At 46.0% G+C, this 22,379-nt stretch overlaps 1 protein-coding gene across 1 annotated transcript in view; it reads right to left on the bottom strand.

The window, feature by feature from the left end:
• The window catches only part of LOC311522443 (E3 ubiquitin-protein ligase rnf213-alpha-like), a 178,657-nt gene that overhangs the window by 14,467 nt on the left and 141,811 nt on the right, over positions 1 to 22,379 (bottom strand). Inside the window, exons 57-68 of the mRNA XM_084631781.1 lie at positions 21,665 to 21,766; positions 18,165 to 18,380; positions 15,545 to 15,626; positions 14,887 to 14,921; positions 12,431 to 12,525; positions 11,998 to 12,148; positions 11,635 to 11,800; positions 11,005 to 11,096; positions 9,812 to 10,060; positions 5,269 to 5,410; positions 2,960 to 3,043; positions 2,134 to 2,302 (exon numbers count right to left, since the gene is read on the bottom strand). Of these exons, the coding sequence (XP_084487907.1) occupies positions 2,134 to 2,302; positions 2,960 to 3,043; positions 5,269 to 5,410; positions 9,812 to 10,060; positions 11,005 to 11,096; positions 11,635 to 11,800; positions 11,998 to 12,148; positions 12,431 to 12,525; positions 14,887 to 14,921; positions 15,545 to 15,626; positions 18,165 to 18,380; positions 21,665 to 21,766 (1,583 nt within the window). The remainder of the gene's footprint in view (positions 1 to 2,133; positions 2,303 to 2,959; positions 3,044 to 5,268; positions 5,411 to 9,811; positions 10,061 to 11,004; positions 11,097 to 11,634; positions 11,801 to 11,997; positions 12,149 to 12,430; positions 12,526 to 14,886; positions 14,922 to 15,544; positions 15,627 to 18,164; positions 18,381 to 21,664; positions 21,767 to 22,379) is intronic.

A 22,379-nucleotide genomic window follows, 5' to 3' on the forward strand; every position in this document is an offset into this window, starting at 1 on the left:
TGGCTGATACTAATGGCCTGTGCTATACAGGAACTCAGACTAGATGATCCAAGAGTCCCTTCTGTCTTTAAACTCTGAACATGAACCTTCGCGATGTTTACCCTGACAGCACAACACCCCGTCAGTTTGGCCAACCCCACACATGCTGGGCTCCAACAATCATGCAGCTGGCTTAAGATTTAAAGACTATTATGTTCTGAGGCATTTCTATTCACCTCCTGGAGTTGGCAGACTTGGGGACCACATTTCCAGGCTTTTCCCCACAGCCACAAAGGCCAGAAATGGACAGGGAAGCGAGACTGGCAGTAAAACAGGGTGAGTTGGCAGCACAGTCATCCAGAGAGATGAGACAAGGGGAAAGCAAAGAGAGACTATGCAATCTCCAGCACTGAGCACCTTCGCTGTGTGAGCTAAAGGATCAAAGGTCAGCTTTACAACGGTCTTTGGGCACCTACAGATGCAGATAATAAGAAGTAATAACCTCTAGCTCTTAGAACTAAGTACCATTATCCCCATTTTACAGTTAGGAAGACTGAGGCACAGAGGAAGGCAATGGACTCACCCAACATGCCCCAGCAGAGCCAGGATTAGAACCCAGGTCTTCTGTGTCCACTAGCCTATAGTACCTCCCATTGCAACTATTGAAAACAATGGGAGTTTGGAGCCTAATCTGCCTTGGCACTTTGGAAAAATCCCACGAGGTGCCTCTTTGCACCTTCAGGTGCCTAAACACCGTTGTAAATCCCTAAGAATATGGCCCTAAGAGTTTCAACCTGCCCTGTTAAAGCCAGTGGAAGTTTTGCTCTTGTGGTTGTACCAGCTGAACTGAAATCAAGCGCTCCTTGAGCTGAAATCGGTTTTAAAAAATCAATGTAGTCGCACTGGTGCAAACCCCTGTGTGGATGCTCTTATATCCGTTTGCAGCTGTAGTATATCGGTTGAGCTAGCGTGTTCTACCAATAGATTTTGTACCAGTTTAACTATTTTTTGGGTTGTGCGAGATTTTTTTTTTTGCTAAATAGATTAATTGGTTCAACCCCTAGCCGGGTGCAGCTGCACTGGTATAAAGACGCTTACACTACTATAACTTGGAGTCCAGTGGCACCTTAAAGACTAACAGATTTATTTGGGCATAAGTTTATACCCAAATCAATCTGTTAGTCTTTAAGGTGCCACTGGACTCCTCCTTGTTTTTGTGGATACAGATTAACATGGCTACCCCTCTGATACCTGTCACCACTATAACTTATTACCCCAAATTTATGGGAAAACTACACTGCTGTCAACATCTTCATACTAGTACAGCTGCGATCACACTCTGGATTATATGCCGCTGAATGTCTGTGGCATGCCCAGGTTGGCTGTAAAAAGGCAGTTCCCTGTTGGGACCATAAGTATCTTGCTGTGCTCCTCAGTCCGTCCTTATAGTAACATGACAAGTTACCCTGGGGTCAGTATGGAGTCATCCCTTGATTGCTGTAGGGTCAGGGTTGGATTCGGATCTCAGCTACCCTAAGGTAAGTCTGGGACCAGGGTGCTGGGTGCTGAAAGCTATTGGACAAACCTGTAAACCCTGTATAGAATGGAAACCACTTTAAGCCAAAAGAAAAGGAGTACTTGTGGCACCTTAGAGACTAACCAATTTATTTGAGCATGAGCTTTCGTGAGCTACAGCTCACTTTTGTAGCTCACGAAAGCTCATGCTCAAATAAATTGGTTAGTCTCTAAGGTGCAAATTGGTTAGTCTCTAAGGTGCCACAAGTACTCCTTTTCTTTTTGCGAATACAGACTAACACGGCTGTTACTCTGAAACCTGTCACTTTAAGCCAGGGGTGCTACAGGACCCCCTGCACCCCTAGTTCCAGCACCCCTGTCTGGGACACTAAAATAAGACCAAATCAACTTTACACGCCACCTGAGCACACCTTGGTACAGCTTCACCCTAACTGCCTCATTGCACAAGGTCGCAAGAGTTATGTTTTCTTCTTGGAGAAGTCTGGCCTGGCTCTCACACAGATGGCTGAAATGAGATGAGACTCAGGATCTATGTTTTAAGCTGAATTGTTGATTTATGGGTAACTAAAGTTACCTAGTCAGAGTGGTTCACCTCTAGGGGCGAGGATTGAAAGATACCTTTGCTTTTCCTTAGTGAGTTGAGCAGCGGTGTCAATGCAGCTGTTCTGGAGCTGTATTAAGAACCTCGTAACAATGGAAGTTATGGATGGAGTGGTTGGCAGGAGGTCCAGTATGGCAGTGTCAGCGTTGATCTCCTTGCACCACAGTTCCTCAGGGATATTGATTTCTGTAACAAAGCAAAGAATCTTTCACACTGTGTGCACGGAATCACAGGAACCAGGGGATCAAGTGGCAGGGGAGAAAGAAAATGGTTTTCACAAAATTATTCTCCACATTTTCCATGCCATCTTTTTGTCAAAATTTCAAACTGAATCTAAATAAATAAACAAAATTCAACCAACTGGCTGGAAAAAAACCCAGCAAGTGTTTTATGAAAAAATAAGTTGTGAAAAACTTGCAACAGTTAGAAAAAAATTAAAAGTCACCCCCACTTCTAGCTAGCAATTTCCATATGCAAAAATGCTCAGTTAGCTTACACAACTGGGCAACCTGACTATCACTGCCCTTTCAGTACGCAGCTCCCTTCCTCACCAACCCTGCAAAGATTTACATCCATGCTGAGCTTTAGACATTTCGAGTAGCCCCAGTGAAGTCAGTGGAACCACTCAGAGTATGTTAAGGATGTTCATGTCTTTGCAGGATAGGGGGTAATTTGGGACCAGCTGCGTGTCAGGGAATACTTGGTAATTACTCTGGAGTAGACTCATACTCAGCTTCACAACTGAATCGTTTGTTTGTTACATGATAGAAAAATATCTAGAAAGTAGAGTAAGGAAAGTAAAGTAGAGTAAAGGAAAGTAAAATACCATGAAAGACAAAATACCTGAGCTTCTGAGGCTTGATCTTATATTGCTCCAGACTTTCCGAACAGTTTGTATGGCTCTTTTGAAAGTCAAACGCTGATCATCTGAAGTTGGAAGAGAACATGGCATTTATCAACATATGTTTTCCAGGAAAAAGAAACAGTTTCCCTCTTGCAAAAATACTTCTCATAGTAAAAAGACTAATTGAAATGTTAACATACCTTGCAACATTAAAAAAGATTTACCAACAGGTATGAGGTAACATTTTGAAAAGTGCCTATGTTTTTTGGGAGCCTGACATTGATTTTTGAGAGATTTAGGCACTGAAGGCTAGATCCACAAAGGGATTTAGGCACCTAATTGTCATTTTGTGCACCTGAAGCCAAAATTTAGATATTTAAAATCACCACTCAGCTGCCACTTAACTCTGCAGTTGCTTAAACTCCCACTGGTAAAGTCCGCTAGGTGCCTAAATGTCTGCTAGGCGGCATGTACACAACCTTCAAAATCCTGACGCCACCCAAGCCCCAGCAGGGTTCATGGGAGGTCACCGATCCTCTCGGCACTGCGGAGGCCTCAGCTGGATACTGTGTCCAGTTCTGGGCACCACACATGAGCGAAGATGTGGACAAACTGGAGCGAGTCCAGAGGGGAGCAACAGAAATGATAAAAGGTTTAGAGAACCTGACCTAGGAGGAACCTGGGCATGTTTAGACATGAGAAAAGAAGACTGAAGGGGGGGACCCGATAACAGTCTCCAGATATGTTAGGGGCCGTTATAAAGAGGACAGAGATCGAGTGTTCTCCATGAAGACAGGACAAGAAGTAATGGGTTTAATCTGCAGCAAGGGAGATTTAGGTTACACATTCCATACATTCTGGAATAGGCTTCCAAGGGAGGTTGTAAAATCTCCATTATTGGGGTGGGGTTTTTTTAGGAACATGCTGGACAAACACCTGTCAGAAATAATCTAGGTTTACTCGATCCTGGATTTGACGACGTCTCGAGGTCCCTTCCAGCCCTACATTTCTATGAGTCTATGAACTAGACATCTCTCCACCTATCTCATCTGCAGAAGCCCAACCCAGTAAGCATTCTCAGAGGCCTGCTTCCAAGTCAGAGCTGAGACAGAAGAGGTAGTGATGGTGCCCTTGTATCAGTGGTTAGAGCACTCTCCCTGGAAAACCCCCATCTATCTTACTTAGAGCTGGGACTAGAACCCAGGGTCCCTAGGATTGCAAGTGAGTGACCTAACCACTGGACTATTGGGTATTCTGGGCTAGCATCCTCTCAATCTCTCCTGTTGAACCTGCTTCACTTTGTATAAACTACTTAAATATTAGCTGGAGCAGGGGGACTGGAGCCGGGCTCTCCCAGGTGCGTAACCTAATCACCAGGCTACAAAGCCATTCTCTCTCTGGCCCAATCAGGGTAAGTATTAATCTGTGGATTCCCTTAAGCAGCCTGGTGTGTAGCTGTCAGGCATTGCAATGCTGACTTTAAGTCCCCTTTGCGGATCTAGCCCTGAGAAGATCAAGGCCAGGTCTACACTTGGAGCACTTTGCCGGCGTGGCTATACCAGTATCCTGTTCCAGCAAAGCGCTCCTAGTGTGGACACCGTGTACAGCAGCCAAAGCACTTTTGCCGGTTTGGCTTATTCCTGCCTCCCTGAGCAAAATAAGTGGTCCTGGCAAAAGCACAGTGCAGCTGGTAGAACTGTCTCTGCACTAGGAGCTTTTGCCATCAAGCTCCATCAATCACAAAATTGCATCTCATCACACCTGACCAGCCTGGCCATGCTGTCAAATGTCTGTACTGTGGACCTGCCCACCGTCTTATGGAAAGCCAGTGGCTCTTAGCATTTTGATTGATTGCTCTCATTGGCTTCTTTGACTGGTGTTTATAATTTGCAAATAATTGCAGAACTGCAGGTGTTCTCTTTGATCCTGCTCCAAAGCCCACTGCAGCAAATGGGAGTTTTTCCCTTGATCTCTACACTATCTGGCTCAAGCCCCAGGCATGTCAGTATTATCCCTTGTACAGAGACCATGCCTAGCTCAGCCATGAAGTTCCTTGGGTTCTTTATGGATGCTCAAGAAATAGGGTCATACAGATTCTTGGGCGCATTGAGGCTGACAGGGGTTGTCCCCACAATGCAAAGCTGCCCTAAAGCCACAAGAAGATCCCTGCAGCACTGAGGACTCCACAGGTTTATAGGGCCAGCGCACAGTAATGATTCACACCAGCTGGAGATTTGGCCCCACTGACTCCAACACAACTGTTCCAAGGGTGGTTTTGGTACCATAACCCTAGAAGTATGACGTGTACCTGAGAGGTCATCCCGTTCCAAGAACTTTCTCACAGAAAGCCTTTCACCTTCGTGGATATCGCCGTTTTGGAAAAAGTGGATCAGAGAGCGCTGCAGAGCGAGAATTTCGGGCAGGTGCTGCACGTGTCGGATGTGCTGGTGCTGTAAGAAAAAAGTAGCCACCTCTTTAACGTGATGTCTGTGTTCAGTGGGAGAGAAAAGAGGTTACTGGGAAGGGCGTCGTGTGGTTTTGATGTTCCTGCAAACTTCATGGTTATGTGGGTATCTGGCTGCTTTGCATTACTGGAGCAGTGCAAAACAGCAGGCGGGGACCAGTCCATCTGGCTCCAAGCCCCTTTGGACTTTTTAATAGTAACCTACTTTACCCCTACAGTTCTCTATTGGACCCTAGGAAAGCTATACAAAGATCCTGCTACCTGCCAACCCCCTGGCCTTTCATACTGGTCATTGCTAGTACACCTGTTGTAATACAAACTCAAAATTGTCCATAGGCAAGCACTGCAATCAAATAAAGCTGCCTGACTGGAATGGAAGTAGCAGATCACACCTGCCTTGTTTCTTTGGGCCAGATTAAGAGGTGTAAACATAATGGTGTAAATTAACCCCCTTGTGAGGATAGCTGTCCTATTTCTTTACATGTGTAGCAGGAAGCCTGTTAGAAGGGGAGGAGTTCAAAGTAGGAAAAAATGGTGTTTTTTTAGAGTCAGCTAAAATGTATTAAGTGCTGTTCATAAGACATGTGAAACCTGCCTACACTAGGTTTTTTCCTAGTCTGGACAAAGAACATTAGGATTAGAGAGAGACAGCGGGCTACAGGGAAACTGTGAGTTTCTTTATTCTAGTATTCTTTATGCTGGTAATAGCTCATCTTAAGTGAGTGTGTATGATCACACAGAACATGAAAAAATGGGTGTTTATATAAATCTCCTCACTGTATTTTCCACTGAATGCATCCGATGAAGTGAGCTGTAGCTCATGAAAGCTTATGGTCAAATAAATTGGTTAGTCTCTAAGGTGCCACAAGTCCTCCTGTTCTTTTTGTGAATACAGACTAACATGGCTGCTACTCTGAAACCTTTTATTCTAATAAAGTTCCTTGTTCAGTGTGTGAAGAAAACAGCCATTGTCACATGACTCACTTGCACATTGGTCAGTGCATAATTTACGGGCATAATTTAAACCTGTATGTTCATGTTTAAATACAGACATGATGGGAAACCTAGCATAATTATCTCCTGTCTTTAAATCAAGACCTCAGTCTCTTTCTAAAATATCCATTCTAGGTCACCCAGAAAACACTGCGTGAGGGTCTCTGGCCTGGGTTACACAGGAGGCCAGACTATAGACAATTATAACAGCCCCTTCTGGCCTCAAAATCGACAAATTCTAGATTTTTTCTTTTACCTGGAATATCGCTTCATTACGGTGGAACAATGAGTTCAGGGGGGGCGAACGCCAGGGAGGGAGAAGAGCTACTGAAGCTGAAGGACAATGTTGGCACAAGAACAAATGGAGATAAACTGGCCAAGAATAAATGTAGGCTGGAAACCATCAGAGGAGGGAGGGTCTGGAACAACCTCCCAGAAGGAGTGGAGCCCAACACTAACTGGGTTTTAAGATGGAGTTTCATAGAATCATAGAAGATTAGGGTTGGAAGAGACCTCAGGAGGCTATCTAGTCCAACCCTCTGCTCAAAGCAGAACAAACACCAACTAAATAATCCCAACCAGGGCTTTGTCAAGGCGGGCCTTTAAAACCTCTAAGGATGGAGATTCCACCACCTCCCTAGGTAACTCATTCCAGTGCTTCACCACCCTCCTAGTGAAATAGTGTTTCCTAATATCCAACCTAGACCTTCCCCACTGCAACTTGAGACCATTGCTCCTTGTTCTGTCATCTGCCACCACTGAGAAGAGTCGAGCTCCATCCTCTTTGGAACCTCCCTTCAGGTAGTTGAAGACTGCTAGCAAATCCCCCCTCACTCTTCTCTTCTGCAGACTAAAAAAGCTCAGTTCCCTTAGCCTCTCCTCATAAGTCTGTGCCCCTCCCCCTGATCATTCTCATTGCTCTCCGCTGGACTCTTTTCAATTTGTCCACATGCTTTGTGTAGTGGGGGGCCCAAAACTGGATGCAGTACTCCAGATGTGGCCTCACCATGCCGAATAGAGGGGAATAATCACTTCCCTCGATCTGCTGGCAATGCTCCTACTAATGCAGCCCAATATGCCATTAGCCTTCTTGGCAACAAGGGCATACTGTTGACTCATATCTGTCTTCTCATCCACTGTAATCCCCAGGTCCTTTTCTGAAGAACTGCTGCTTAGCCAGTTGGTCCCCAGCCTGTAGCGGTGCATGGGATTCTTCCGTCCTAAGTGCAGGACTCTGCACTTGTCCTTATTGAACCCCATCAGATTTCTTTTGGCCCACTCCTCCAATTTGTCTGGGTCACTCTGGACCCTATCCCTACCCTCCAGCTACCTCTCTCTCCAGCTTAAACAACGAGAAGTCCGGTGGCACCTTAAAGACTATACCATCATAGGACCCAACCACATCAGCCACACCAACAGGGGCTCATTCACCTGCACATCTACCAATGTGATAGATGCCATCATGTGCCAGCAATGCCCCTCTGCCACGTACACTGGCCAAACTGGACAGTCTCTACCTTAAAGAATAAATGGACACAAATCAGACATCAGGAATGGTAACATACAAAAGCCAGTAGGAGAACACTTCAATCTCCCTGGACACTCAGTAACAGATTTAAAAGTAGCCATCCTTCAACAAAAAAACATCAAAAACAAACTTCAAAGAACCTGCAGGCTGCAAATCATTTGCAAACTTAACACCATTAATTTGGGCTTGAATACGGACTGGGAGTGGCTGGCTCACTTCAGAAGCAATTTTCCCTCTCTTTGTATTGACACTTCCTCGTCAACTATTGGGAGTGGGCCACATCCACCCCGACTGAACTGGCCTTGTCAACACTGCACTTGTAAGGTAACTCCCTTCTTTTCATGTTCCTGTATATTCGTGCCTGTATCTGTAATTTCCACTCCATGCGTCTGATGAAGGGGGCTTTTTGCCCAGGAAAGCTTATTCCCAAATAAATGCGTTAGTCTTTAAGGTGCCACTGGACTCCTCGTTGTTTTTACGGATACAGACTAACACAGCTACCCCTCTGATACTTGCCCCCAGCTTAGTGTCATCTGCAAACTTGCTGAGGGTGCAATTCATTCCATCATCCAGATCATTAATAAAGATGTTGAAAAAAAACCAGCCCCAGGACCGACCCTTGGGCACTCCACTTGATACCGGCTGCCAACTAGACATCGAGCTGTTGATCACTGCCTGTTGAGCCCAACAATCTAGCCAGCTTTCTATCCATCTTATAGTCCATTCATCCAATACATTCTTTTTTAACTTGCTGGCAAGAATACTGTGGAAGACCATATCAAAAGCTTTGCTAAAGTCAAGGTATATCACGTCCACTGCTTTCCCCATATCCACAGAGCCAGTTATCTCATCATTGATAAGCTATGAAGAAGTTTCTATGATGAACAACAGCAGGGGACTGGACACGATGACCCGGGAGTATATTTTTAACAATGAGAGTAATTAACCATTGGAATAATTTACCAAGGGTCATGGGGGAGTCTCGATCACTGACCACTTTAAAATCAAGATTGGATGTCTTTCTAAAAGCTCTGCTCTAGGAATTATTTTGGGGGCAGTTTTTTGCCTATGTTAGACAGGAGGTCAAACTAGATGGTCCCTTCTGGCCTTGGAATCTATGAGCTCCCTTCTAGTCCTAATGTTCCTATTACTCTAACTATAAATGAGTATTGTTATGAGCTGGGTGAAACCTTATTACGGGCGGAGTTAAAACCCCACTGAGATTGATAGGTGTGAACTCACCCTTCAGTTAACATAACTGTAAGTAAAAGCTCCAGCTAAGACAAAAGACATGTGTGAACCGGCCCAGGAGCTTTTGACTGAGTATTATTTTGGGTAGCTGTGTTTGTTTGTGCGAAGAGAGATCACAGAGGGCTGGGAAGGCGGATTACCTACACCAGTGGGAGAATCCCTCCTGTTGACGTCGGGCGCATCTATACTGAAGTGCTACAGCGGCACAGCATTGTAGTGTAGACGAGCTCACAGAAACAGATAAGAACAGACAGAGAAGGAGGGAGCAGCTGCAAGCCAGTGGCAGAAACCTGGGAAGAGGTCAGGTGCAGGCTCTAAGATTGCTCTTGGTCCTGTGAGCAACAAAAGCTGTTTCCTGCTAGTTGATTCCCCCTGTGTTCAGAGAGACAGGACTCTGTATATTCTTTGTAAATGAACAAAACTGCAGTAAAGAAAATACCAGACTCCATCAATTTCTACTTCCAACTGGAACATCCACAAGGCCCCAAACTTTGACTAGCCTGTTGGGCTGAAAAAGGGTTACAATGTATTCACATCTGTGCGTGTGTGTGTGTGTGCTGTTCTAACGCATGTGCCGTTTGTGTGTACACATTAGTTCAAATCATCCCAGAGCACCTTGGACAGTAGTTCCAGGAGCACAGGGAACTGGTCTGCTCCATTTTCTTGTTGCACCAGATGGGTCAGGCGTTGGAGTGTCATCCTCTGTTCAAATCTCCACATGCAGGGCATGTTGATCAGCCCGCAGCTCGGCAGGTGGCTGAAAGGCGGGGACTGGCCATAGGCTACTTTCAGGAGAACATTTGAACTGTGAGCTCCCTCCTCTACGATCTGCTGCTTTGCAGAAGCAAGTTTCTGCTCCAGCACCTGTGGAAGTGAGATGTCAGTTAGCAATCGAGTCTTGTTATAAAGGGGCCAGCTCAGGGTTAAGGCACAAGACTAGAGATCTGGGTTCAATTCTTGGCTCTGCCACCAACTCCCTATGTGATCTCAGAGAAGCTATTTCATGACTCTGTGTCTCCATTTCTCATCTGTAAAAAGGGACAATCATCCTGCCCTTGTCCATTTAGACTGTGAGCCCTTTGGGGCAGGGACTGTCTTTCACTGTGTGTCTGTGCAGCACCCAGCTAGGGATGATGGAAGCTCCCTAGGAGTGGGGGGGGCCACCGGCCCCCAAAACATAGCCCCATCCTAACCCCTTCTCCCCAAGGACTTGGACCCCTGCTCTTCTCCTCCCCCTCCCCACTGTTGCTCGCCCTTATTGCTGGTAAAAAGTCAGAGGGCCATGGCTCCCTGGCCCCCATGCCCAGCACAAAGAGACTCTTTGTGTGTGTCTGTGAATTGCCTGGCAAAATGGGGCCCTGATCTTTGTTTAAGCCAACAGGCCCTACTGTGATGATAATAATAATAATAATAATTAATAATAATGAAATGCCAACAGAACTCTTGGAAATACAGAGTGGCAGGCCGTTTAATACCAGGTTTGTAGACACTCAAACACACAGGGTTTTCCTCTCTAGTACGCTGAACACAATGAACAAGTTTTGCATTGGAAAAGTGAGCTAGGCTTAATATAGTCTATGTTGTTCTATCAGGTTCTTATAACACGCCCATCACTGTGGCACCTGAGCACCAAGGGGTTCTTTGGAGGCAAAAAAATGGCATTTTAGAAATGTTTTGTGTGACTTCTGGTTTCATATTGTGGCATGGAAGTCTCAGGTGGGCTTTTTCTGGCTCTCTCTCTTACCCTGAGTAAACAGCTGGTTATATTTGTGATATTTACCATGTATAGAAAACCAGTCCTCACATACCTGGAAGAACGACTGAGTTACGGCTTTTAAGCAGCTTTCCCATTGTACTCTGTCTGCTTTTTCATGCATAAATTTAATAGTCATGTTTGTGTCTGTAAGAAATATACAATTACACGTAAGCTTTCATCATTTAACATAAAATAACGAGCAGATCTAAAGTAGAGGAGTTGCAGTAAATATTGTCGTTCAAAATAGTGAAATGAATTACAATGTTACCAGGCAACTGGATTCTTGAGTCATAAGATATAGGAACACATTAAAATATTAGCCAGTTAAAAATCAGTTTATTGATAGATTCATAGACTGTAAGGCCAGAAGAGAGCGTTATGATCATCTAGTCCTACCTCCTGCATAACACTGGCCATAGAACCTCACCCAGTGATTTCTACACCATGGCCATCACCTCTGTCTGAGCTATAGCAGACTTTTAGAAAGAAATATCAATTCTTAATGTCAAGGCTCCAAGTGCTGGGGAATCCACCTCATCCCTACATGAGCTGTCCTGATGGATCATGCCCCTCTCGGTTAAACATTTTGAACCTAATTTTAGTCTGAATTTGTCATAAATACAGCAGCAAAAAACAAAACAAAAGAAAAAATAACAGCCCCTAAAACGAGGCGTTCCTTTACCTGCTGTGCTGTCGAGGATGTATCTGAGGAAGAGGTGGACTGTCATTGTTGCATCGTCTATGTTTCCACTTAGTGACTCTGCGAGGAACTGGATGTCTTTTTCAAGGTGGTCACAAAAGAACTTTTCTGCGTCCTGGGGCTTCACTTTCATTAGCTCCAAAATGGACTAGAAGGCAAAGTATTTCCATAGCTTAGCTCTGAGGAAGCATTTCCCCTCTTAATTGTACAGACACCTCCACAAAGGCAATGTATAAGTCAGACAAAATTACCATTACAATTTATAGCCTGTTAGTGGTGTGTAACACTGATCAGTTACTGCAGACAGACAGACAGATGTTTTGCCGGGGGCATTTGTTTTCCCACCTGTCTATCGGTAAAAGTCCCCAGTAGCATTGAAGAATGGAGCAGTGCTCTGGCGATGGAGACTGAGGCTGCAGGCAGATCCCTCTCGGTCTCATTGTTCCGTGAGGACGGACTCCCCAGCACGTAGCCTCTCTCTGTTTTATCCTTCGTGCTGTATTAAGAAACCACAATTTATCTGACAGTCAGAGGTCAGACTTTTCTCCCAAACCGTGTACTTTTTGGTGTTTCACCCAAATCAGTTCACAACTATAGTGACCATGGAGTCACACTGGGGTGGGGAAAATGATTGGAATTTTGAACTTTCAATGAAATTTCCCCTAAAATTGGCACCTATAGTTCACCCCAGTAGACAATTCCCAGACAGCTGTGTGGGTTTACGTTGACACAGTCTCATTCATTCCTTTTACATTACATGCAATGACTTTAAACTTACACATCTACTTCCTCAAATCCCTTCACCGGTTTGTGATCAGTCCCACCGACCTCGGAGCCACACACACATTTCATAATCTCCATGGGCAGTCCGCACTGTTGTCACAGGGATAAGGCCAGCTTTAGTCATTTTTTAAAGAATCAGCAATGCAACAATTGTACAATGGATTGCTCAGCTGCTAGCCAGACAGCATCACTCTGCAGCGGAGCAAGAAACAGACGTTGCACAAACCACTGGAGGCAGAAATGTTCAAAACAGTGAACAGGAAAGACAGTGAGTGTGCAATATACTGGCTTTGTGTGTAGGATCATGTTTCTCAGACTAGCCTAGTGCAGTTAGGGCTTGTCTACACAGCCCCTCAGTGCACGGGAGGTTGGGGTGTGAATGTACACGCACCAACTGTCTGCATGGCACCTGCTCCAGCACATGCTAGTGAATCAGCAGGACATCCAAGTGCAAGACGGAACTTTTAGTGCACAAGAGGCAGCAGCGTCCACACGGTGACAATGTGCAGGACAGTGTGCTGTAGTTCACACCCCGGCTTGCCGCACACACAAATGGACACGTAGACAAGCCCCCAGGCTCCCCAAACACACTGAAATTCGGGGGGGAGGGGGCAGCTCCCTTTGAGTGTATACAGCTGTGGTCTCACCAAATGTACGCAGAATGAGCATGACTGCTAGTGGCAAGGCAAAACCAGATCGGTCACTGTTGAAAACCATGTTGCTAGAACAGAGGAGGAGGATTAGGTGCAGGGTACTCAGACCTGCACTTGGGAAGGCCCAGATCCACCAGGGTACTTTGTGGCTAAGTCCCAATTTCAGGCATCACTGTGAGCCCCAAAACTCCTGCTCAGCTACCAACTAACCCTGTAGACATCTACACTCACTCCACGCCTCTGTTTTCAGGGTACAAGTTCCCTCAGTGCTAAGGCTTCTGCCTCTGGGCATGTGCACTGCTGCCCCACTCTTGGTGTCCAAATACTGATCTCTTGCCTCAGCTCCAGAGCAACCCATGAACTGGGGGAAGACAGGAAAAGGAGCCCGTTGAAAACCTAGCCAGAGGAGGAGGATCCTTCATACCTTTCAGGCCAGTGGTTAGAGCACTCACCCCAGGAAATCCAGGTTTAAATACTCCCTTGGCCCAAAGGATTTAAACTAGGGGCTCCCACCTCCCAGAAGGGAGCCGTAGACACTGAGCTATGGGAAATTCTGATGGGGCTTCCTCAATCTCTCCTCGTGATGCTGTTCCGCTGAGGCTAAACAATGAGTCATTGGAACAAGGGGACTGGTCCTCCACCTCCCTAATCACCGGACTGCAGACTCCTTCTCACCACCACTACCTCCTCCTCCTCCTCCTCCGGTTGTTTTGTGTGGAGTGACACAGGCTTCATACAGATGCAGCTTTGGATATGATGAAACTCTAGTGTCCCAGGAAAGTAGCTTGAATGTACAGCAGTGAAAATCTCAATCTTTGTGCAGAGTGACACAGAAATGACTTAGGTGCCTACGCCCCTTTGGATCACTGAGCAGAGCTAGGTGCTTCCCTGCAGCCTGGACCAAGGAGTGGGGAAGGGCTTAGCACATACCCCACTGATCAGCATCTCCCACTGGCTGGCTTACGCAGCTCCTCGCCTGGCATGCTGGCTTGGTGTGTCACACTGTCCGGTGCCTGTCTCTGCCCAGGCATTGTACAGGGAGCTGGGTGCCTAACTCGGGCTCTGTGGATCCCACTGCTGCTCCAGCGCTTTTCTAAGCGACTAAAAGTTAGGTGTTGCCACGTGCAGCGTCACAACGTCCAACCCCTTTGTGAATCTGAGCCTAAGGCATTTTCAGGGCAAAAGCAACTAACTTTACAAATACCACATGTTTTGCTCTTATAGGCCATGCCATGGAACACTTTATCTTCAGTAACTGTCTCCACAGACCCATCTACACATGTAGCCCACGCTTACCAGTGTGGGGCCCTGCCCAGCTCTAGCGATGGCTGGGCCGTACATAGAGGTTGATGAGCCTGCTACAGCCTGGGCTAAGAGAGGTGGGTCTTTCGGCTCAGGCAGGAAAGACTTGTGCTCTTAGCTCTGGAGGAGGCAGGTTCAGCCCCCACCCAGGGGCTCTACCACCCTTACAGGGGTGCCCCAGGAAGGGGCTACATGTGGATACAGCTCCGGATAGGATACTCTCGAATCACAGGAGACTAGCTTGGGGATGCACAGCAGTGAAAAGCTCAAGCCCAGACACTACGTCAGCCCTAACGTGAAGATTTAGGTGCAATTTAAGTGCATGTTTTTAAGTAGGGAGATCAGGTTAGGAGTCAGCTTGGGCCTCTGGATCCTTGTGTCAATGGCAAGTAGCCCTGTCCCAAGAAATCCTACACGTACATCCCAGAGACACAGAGACGCAGCACGAGGCTGAAGATACACCCCCAACAAACAACAGCTACGAAGAGACACTTACAGCTCGAATGGGCCAGTGCTGCCCGCATCGGCATCCTGTGTGAGAGAGAGAATCAGACCAGTCAGCTACTGGTACAGTCACAAAAACAACAGTAATGAGAATGCACCAGAACCTCAGCTGGTGGATCAGCACAGCCCCACTGACTCCAATGGAGCGACAACCGATTCTCCTCAGCTGGGAATCTGGCTCACTGACTCCAACGGAGCAATGGCCAACTGACACCAGCCAGGGACCTGGTCCCAAATTTCCTGCTTCTGTAAAAAATGACCTTGTGAACCAACATTCTAAACCAGATTTCTGGTCCGTCTGAAATGCAGTCGCTGTTTTCAGCAGCCTTTACCCATCCCTTGCACCACGGCTGCCAGACCCATCTTTAACCTTGCTCTAATTTAAGACCAGCTTCCTATAGCCTCAGGGTACTTTTCTGCCAAGCAGGGATCAGCTGGTCTCAGCTGTGTCCCAGTCATGCCGCATTTTTCCCAGCCACACCTCCCCCCGGGGGCTTGGAAAGGAGCTGGCACAGGAACCTCTCTGTATGTAGGCACCATTTGGGTTAAGCGGAATGGCTGCCTCCTGGCAAGCACACCTGGTATTACAACAGTGGTGCACTTAAAAGCAGTAAGAAAAAATATTAATATAAAGTTTTTCTGAGACTTACTCCACATCTTTGTAAAGCCAACGTTTTTCCAATTCATCACATCAAAGAGAAGGTCGCCCGGCATGGTCGGAAGGTAGGTCCCCTTGTAAACAAACCACAGTTGGACACCTTTACTACAGCACTGGGGCAGAGTGGAAGGAAGAGTATGTGGATAGAGCGCTGGATGGAGACTTGGGAGATATAAGGTTTTGTTCAAGTTGCAGTGGGGGAGGTTTAGGTTGGATATTAGGAAAAGCTTTTTCAGTAGGAGGGTGGTGAAACACTGGAATGCGTTACCTAGGGAGGTGGTAGAATCTCCTTCCTTAGAAGTTTTTAAGGTCAGGCTTGACAAAGCCCTGGCTGGGATGATTTAATTGGGGATTGGTCCTGCTTTGAGCAGGGGGTTGGACTAGATGACCTCCTGAGGTCCCTTCCAACCCTGATATTCTATGATTCTATGATTCCTGGCACCTTCCAGACACACAGTGAGTGAAGCTCAGAACCTCATTACACCAAGCGCTGCACAGACATACAGTTACCGAGATCAGGACCCCATCGTGCCGGGTGCCACACAGACACACAGTGACTGAGATCAGGGCCCCATCATGCCCCCATCAGAGTCCTGCACTTAGGAAGGAAGAATCCCATGCACCGCTACAGGCTGGGGACCGACTGGCTAAGCAGCAGTTCTGCAGAAAAGGACCCGGGGATTACAGTGGATGAGAAGCTGGATATGAATCAGCAGAGTGCCCTTGTTGCCAAGAAGGCTAATGGCACATTGGGCTGTATTAGTAGGAGCATTGCCAGCAGATCGAGGGAAGTGATTATTCCCCTCTATTCGGCACTGGTGAGGCCACATCTGGAGTACTGTGTCCAGTTTTGGTCCCTCCACTACAGAAGGGATGTGGACAAATTGGAGAGAGTCCAGCAGAGGGCAACGAAAATGATTAGGGGACTGGGGCACATGACTTATGAGGAGAGGCTAAGGGAACTGGAGTGAGGGGGGGATTTGCTAGCAGCCTTCAACTACCTGAAGGGGGTTCCAAAGAGAATGGAGCTTGGCTGTTCTCAGTGGTAGCAGATGACAGAACAAGAAACAATGGTCTCAAGTTGCAGTGGGGGAGGTCTAGGTTGGATATTAGGAAACACTATTTCATTAGGAGGGTGGTGAAGCACTGGAATGGGTTACCTAGGGAGGTGGTGGAATCTCCATCCTTAGAGGTTTTTAAGGCCCGGCTTGACAAAGCCCTGGCTGGGATCATTTAGTTGGTGTTGGTCCTGCTTTGAGCAGGGGGTTGGACTAGATGACCTCCTGAGGTCTCTTCCAACCCTGATAATCTATGATTCTGTGCCAGGCACGGCTCGGACACACAGCGACTGAGATCAGGGTTCTGTCGGGCTGGGCGCTGCACAGACTCACAGCGACCAAGGTCGGGGTCCTGTTGTGCCCAGCACCATACAGACATATAATGAGACAATCCCTGCCTCAACGAGTTACAAAATAAATAGACAAGAGGTGGGAGGAGAAACTAAGAAGGAGAAAGGTTCAGTGACTTGCCCAAGTCACCCAGGGAGAGGTGGGAAAAGAACCCAGGAAACCTGAGTATTAGTCCAGTGCCTGATCCCCCAATGATCCCCCACTGAATGAGTAATAAAATACTGGTATGGAATCATAAAGCAAAATGGGCTTGTAAAAGTGCTCAGCCTCCAAAGCAGGCTGCTGGCTAGGCCAGATCAATTCTCACAAGGGGTGTTTGTGCTACGCCAACCCAGCTTCATGCCAAATTCTCCCCCTTCGTCCCAGGTACAGGTTTCCATTTCCTTGTGCTGTGTGGCTTTCTCTGCCTAAACAAAGACCATATTCTTCCTCTGGGAATTTGGTGCCATAACTTGGGAAACCAGCCACATGAGCACAAAGGGAAAGAGTCATCGATGTCAAGGCCAGAAGGAACCTTTCTGACCATCCAACCCAGCCTCCTGCATAGCACAGTCCAGAGAATCTCACCCAGCAATTCCTGTATCCGGCCCAATGACCTGTGGAAACTTTGATTTCCCTTTTGATTTCAACAGGAAAATCTATCTTTATCAGCTGACATTAAGATAATGAGTCACTGCAAACAGACAGACACACACATACGGACAGACAGAGAGGCGAATAATTCAGGGCTCCAAACAATGGTAATTGAGTGAGATTCTCTGGCCTGGGTTATGCAGGGGTTATAATGGTTCTTTCTGTCCTTAAATTCTTTCGGTACTATTTCCCTGGGGCCCCCAGAACCTCAGGCAGGTGCTGTCATGCACATATCCCCAGCATGTGTCATTGGACAAAGGGGGAAATGCAAATAGTGACTTTGGAAGTTTTTGGACTAGAAAATCCAAAGTCTCTGGTTAGCGATTGAGTTAACAGAAAGAGACGAGAACCAGAAGAAAAGTGCAGGTGGGATGTGGCACGATGGCCATGATTTTGGATGATTTTAAATATATCTGTATTTATAGGGACAGATCTTAAGTTCCTCCCACACCCAAAAGCTGCTGTAACTGACACTTCAGACAGAAAGGGGCATAAAGGGGATTAGGTCACTGGCACTACAGAGCTGCTGGGGCCGAGGAGGAATACAATGGCTCTTTGCTTTAGACTCACCTTGACAGCGCTGGGCTGGAAGCAGATGGATTTGAACAGCTCGGTGAGTGGGTTCTGGGACAGGGTCAGCGTGAGAGCAGTATGCAGCACCACTTCCAGCAAGGCTGCATTTTCCTGGCTGCTCACGTCACTCATGATCTTTTCCAATTTGTTTTCCACGGATTCTTCTGATGGCAGCGGTGCCTGTAGGAGCCTCTCCATTTGCTTTGTGATGGCCTAAATGACAATCAAATAAAACAGAGAGGGGTTTATGGGCTCCACTTTGCACATTTCACTCCAGAGGGTCACACCACTGTCTGTTGTGTTTTATAATCAGGGTGAAATTCACCACTGTGCAGAGAAGCCAGCGCAAGACCAAGGTGTGGTGTTCAGTGATTGCTCAGTGCATAGAAGCTTGCAAAGAGATCTGCTTTGTTCTGTCTGTTTCCAACTGGCTATAATAACAAGAGATTCACAGCAGCCCACCTGACTGTCTGTCTGGGAAGCTCAGACCTTAAAGGCACATTCCCTATAATTACAGTAGGCACCAGTTAAGACCCATTGCCCACAAGAGCAAACTATCCCACTGCATAGGAATCATAGAATCATAGAATATCAGGGTTGGAAGGGACCTCAGGAGGTCATCTAGTCCAACCCCCTGCTCAAAGCAGGACCAATCCCCAACTAAACCATCCCAGCCAGGGCTTTGTCAAGCCTGACCTTAAAAACTTTTAAGGAAGGAGATTCCACCACCTTCCTAGGTAACGCATTCCAGTGTTTCACCACCCTCCTAGTGAAAAAGTTTTTCCTAATATCCAACCTAAACCTCCCCCACTGCAACTTGAGACCATTACTCCTTGTTCTGTCTTCTGCTACCACTGAGAACAGTCGAGGTCCATCCTCCTTGGAACCCCCTTTCAGGTAGTTGAAAGCAGCTATCAAATCCCCCCTCATTCTTCTATTCCGTAGACGAAACAATCCCAGTTCCCTCAGCCTCTCCTCATAAGTCATGTGTTCCAGTCCCCTAATCATTTTTGTTGCCCTCCACTGGACTCCTTCCAATTTTTCCACATCCTTCTTGTAGTGTGGGCCCAAAACTGTACTCCAGATGAGGCCTCACCAATGTCAAATAGAGGGGAACCATCATGTCCCTCGATCTGCTGGCAATGCCCCTACTTATACATCCCAAAATGCCATTGGCCTTCTTGGCAACAAGGGCACACTGTTGACTCAGATCCAGCTTCTCGTCCACTGTAACCCCTAGGTCCTTTTCTGCAGAACTGCTGCCTAGCCATTCGGTCCCTAGTCTGTAGCGGTGCATGGGATTCTTCCATCCTAAGTGCAGGAAAGACAGAAAGTATGGCTAGAGACCACCCTGACTTAATCAGGAGATCTTCAGTGATCTTAAAAAAAAAAAAAAAAAAAGAGTCCTTCAAAAAGTGGAAACTAGGTCAAATTAAATAGGATGAATATAAACAAATAACACAAGTATGTAGGGACAAAATTAGAAAGGCCAAGGCACAAAATGAGATCAAACTAGCTAGAGACATAAAGGCTGAAAACAAAACATTCTACAAATACATTAGAAGCAAGAGGAAGACCAAGGACAGGGTAGGCTGGTTACTCAGTGGGAGGAGGGAACAACAGAAAATGTAGAAATGGCAGAGGTGCTTAATGACTCCATTGATTTGGTTTTCACCACGAAGGTTGGTGGTGATTGGGCATTTAACGTAGTGAATGCAAGTGAAACTAAGATAGGATCAGAAGAGGCTAAAATAGGGAAAAAACAAGTTAAAAATTACTTGGACAAATTAGACGTCCCCAAGTCACCAAGGCCTGATGAAATGCATTCTAGAATACTCAAGGAGCTGACTGAGGAGATATCTGAGCCATTAGTGATTATCTTTGAAAAGTCATGGAAGATGGGAGAGATTCCAGAAGGCTGAAAAAGGGCAATTATAGTGCCCATCAATAAAAAGGGAAATAAGGACAACCCAGGGAATTACAGAGCAGTCAGCTTAACTTCTGTACCCAGAAAGATAATGGAGCAAATAATTAAGCAATTAGTTTGCAAACATCTAGAAGATAATAAGATGATAAGTAACAGTCAGCATGGATTTGTCAAAAACAAATTGTGTCAAACCAACCGGATAGCTTTCTTTGACAGGGTAACAAGACTTGTGGGGAAGCAACAGATGTGGTATATCTTGACTTTAATAAGGCTTTTGATACTGTCTCGCATGACCTTCTCATAAACAAAACTACGGAAATGCAACCTAGATGGAGCTACTATAAGGTGGGTGCATAACTGGCTGGAAAACCATTCCCAGAGAGTAGTTATCAGTGGTTCACAGTCATGCTGGAAGGGCATAACGAGTGGGGTCCCGCAGAGATCAGTTTTGGGTCCTGTTCATCAACAATTTAGATAATGGCATAGAGAGTATGCTTATAAAGTTTGTGGATGATACCAAGATGGGAGGGGTTGCAAATGCTTTGGAGGATAGGATTAAAATTCAAAATGATCTGGACAAACTGGAGAAATGGTCTGAGGTAAATAGGATGAAATTCAATAAGGACAAATGCAAAGTTCTCCACTGAAGAAGGAACAAACAGTTGCACACATACAGAATGAGCAATGACTGCCTAGGAAGGAGTACTGTGGAAAGGGATCTAGGGGTCATAGTGGACCACAAACTAAATATGAGTCATTCAATAGTGTAACACTGTTGCAAAAAAAGCAGACATCCTTCTGGGCTGTATTAGCAGGAGTGTTGAAAGCAAGACACGAAAAGTAATTCTTCCACTCTACTCCGCGCTGATTAGGCCTCAACTGAAGTATTGTGTCCAGTTCTGGGCGCCACATTTCAGGAAGGATGTGGACAAATTAGAGAGTCCAGAGAAGAGCAAAACAATGATTAAAGGTCTAGAAAACATGACCTATAAGAGAAGATTGAAAAAATTGGGTTTGTTTAGTCTGGAGAAGAGAAGACTGAGACAGGACATGATAACAGTTTTCAAGTACCTAAAAGGTTGTTACAAGGAGGAGGAAGAAAAATTGCTTTTCTTAACCTCTGAAGATAGATCAAGAAGCAAAGGGCTTAAATTGCAGCAAGGGAGGTTTAGGTTGGACATTAGGGAAAACTTCCTAACTGTCAGGGCGGTTAGGCACTGGAATAAATTGCCTAGGGAGGTTGTGGAATCTCCATCACTGGAGATTTTTAAGAGCAGGTTTGACAGAAACCTGTCAGGGATGGTCTAGATGGTGCTTGGTCCTGCCATGAGTGGAGGGGGCTGGACTTGATGGCCTCTCGAGGTCCCTTCTAGTTCTCTGATTCAGGTCCTATGTGGCAGATCCTTAGCTGGTGTAAATTGTGCTGGCTCTCTGCACAGGTGGCAGATCCTTAGCTGGTGTAAATTGTGCTGGCTCTCTGCACAGGGGTGAATTTCACTTGTACAGAATTTCACTTGTACAGAATCACAAACCAAACCATGTTCCATTAAAATAGAAAACAGACACTCACTGTTATTTGCTTGGCTTCTTCAGATTCTGTGTTTTTAATGTGGCCTCTTGCTCTGTCTAGCGTCACAAGCATCAGTGGTGTATTGGAGCTGATTTTTATGTCCTAAGGAAATAAAAATATTTTATACTTTTGTTATAAAGAAGCGGTTTATGTATTATTTAAGGCACATCATTTTACAGCAAGAGGCTGCTAAAGAATCCTATCAGACCAGTTACATTTGAAGGTTAATCAAAATGTTTTTCATGTATTTTATTATTAATTATTATTCTTATTTTATTTATTGGTTTATTATTTGTATTATGGCAGTGTCTAGAAGCCGTGATCTTGATTGAGGCCCATAGTGCCAGACATTGCCCAGACACACAGCGACTGATATCAGTCCCCCTGAGCGATGTAGTTATATCAACCAAACCATGTAGACAGTGTTATGTCAGTGAGCAGGAGAACCTCTCCTGCAGATGTAGCTACCGCCTGTCGGGGAGGAGGATTAACTACATCAACGGGAGAGCTCTCTCCTGTCAGCATAGGGCATCTTCATTAAAGAGCTACAGCGGGGCAGCTGCACCAGTGCAGTATTTTAAGTGTAAACCTGCCCACAGTAACTAAGATCAGAGCCCCATTGTGCAAGGCACTGCACCCACTTACTGAGAGACAGTCCCTGCCATAAAGAGCTCTCAGTCTAAATACCAACATCATTTTGAAAATAACACACAAA

The sequence above is a fragment of the Lepidochelys olivacea genome (assembly GCF_965140295.1).
Source record: "Lepidochelys olivacea isolate rLepOli2 genome assembly, chromosome: 6".
NCBI classification, from domain to species: Eukaryota; Metazoa; Chordata; order Testudines; family Cheloniidae; genus Lepidochelys; species Lepidochelys olivacea.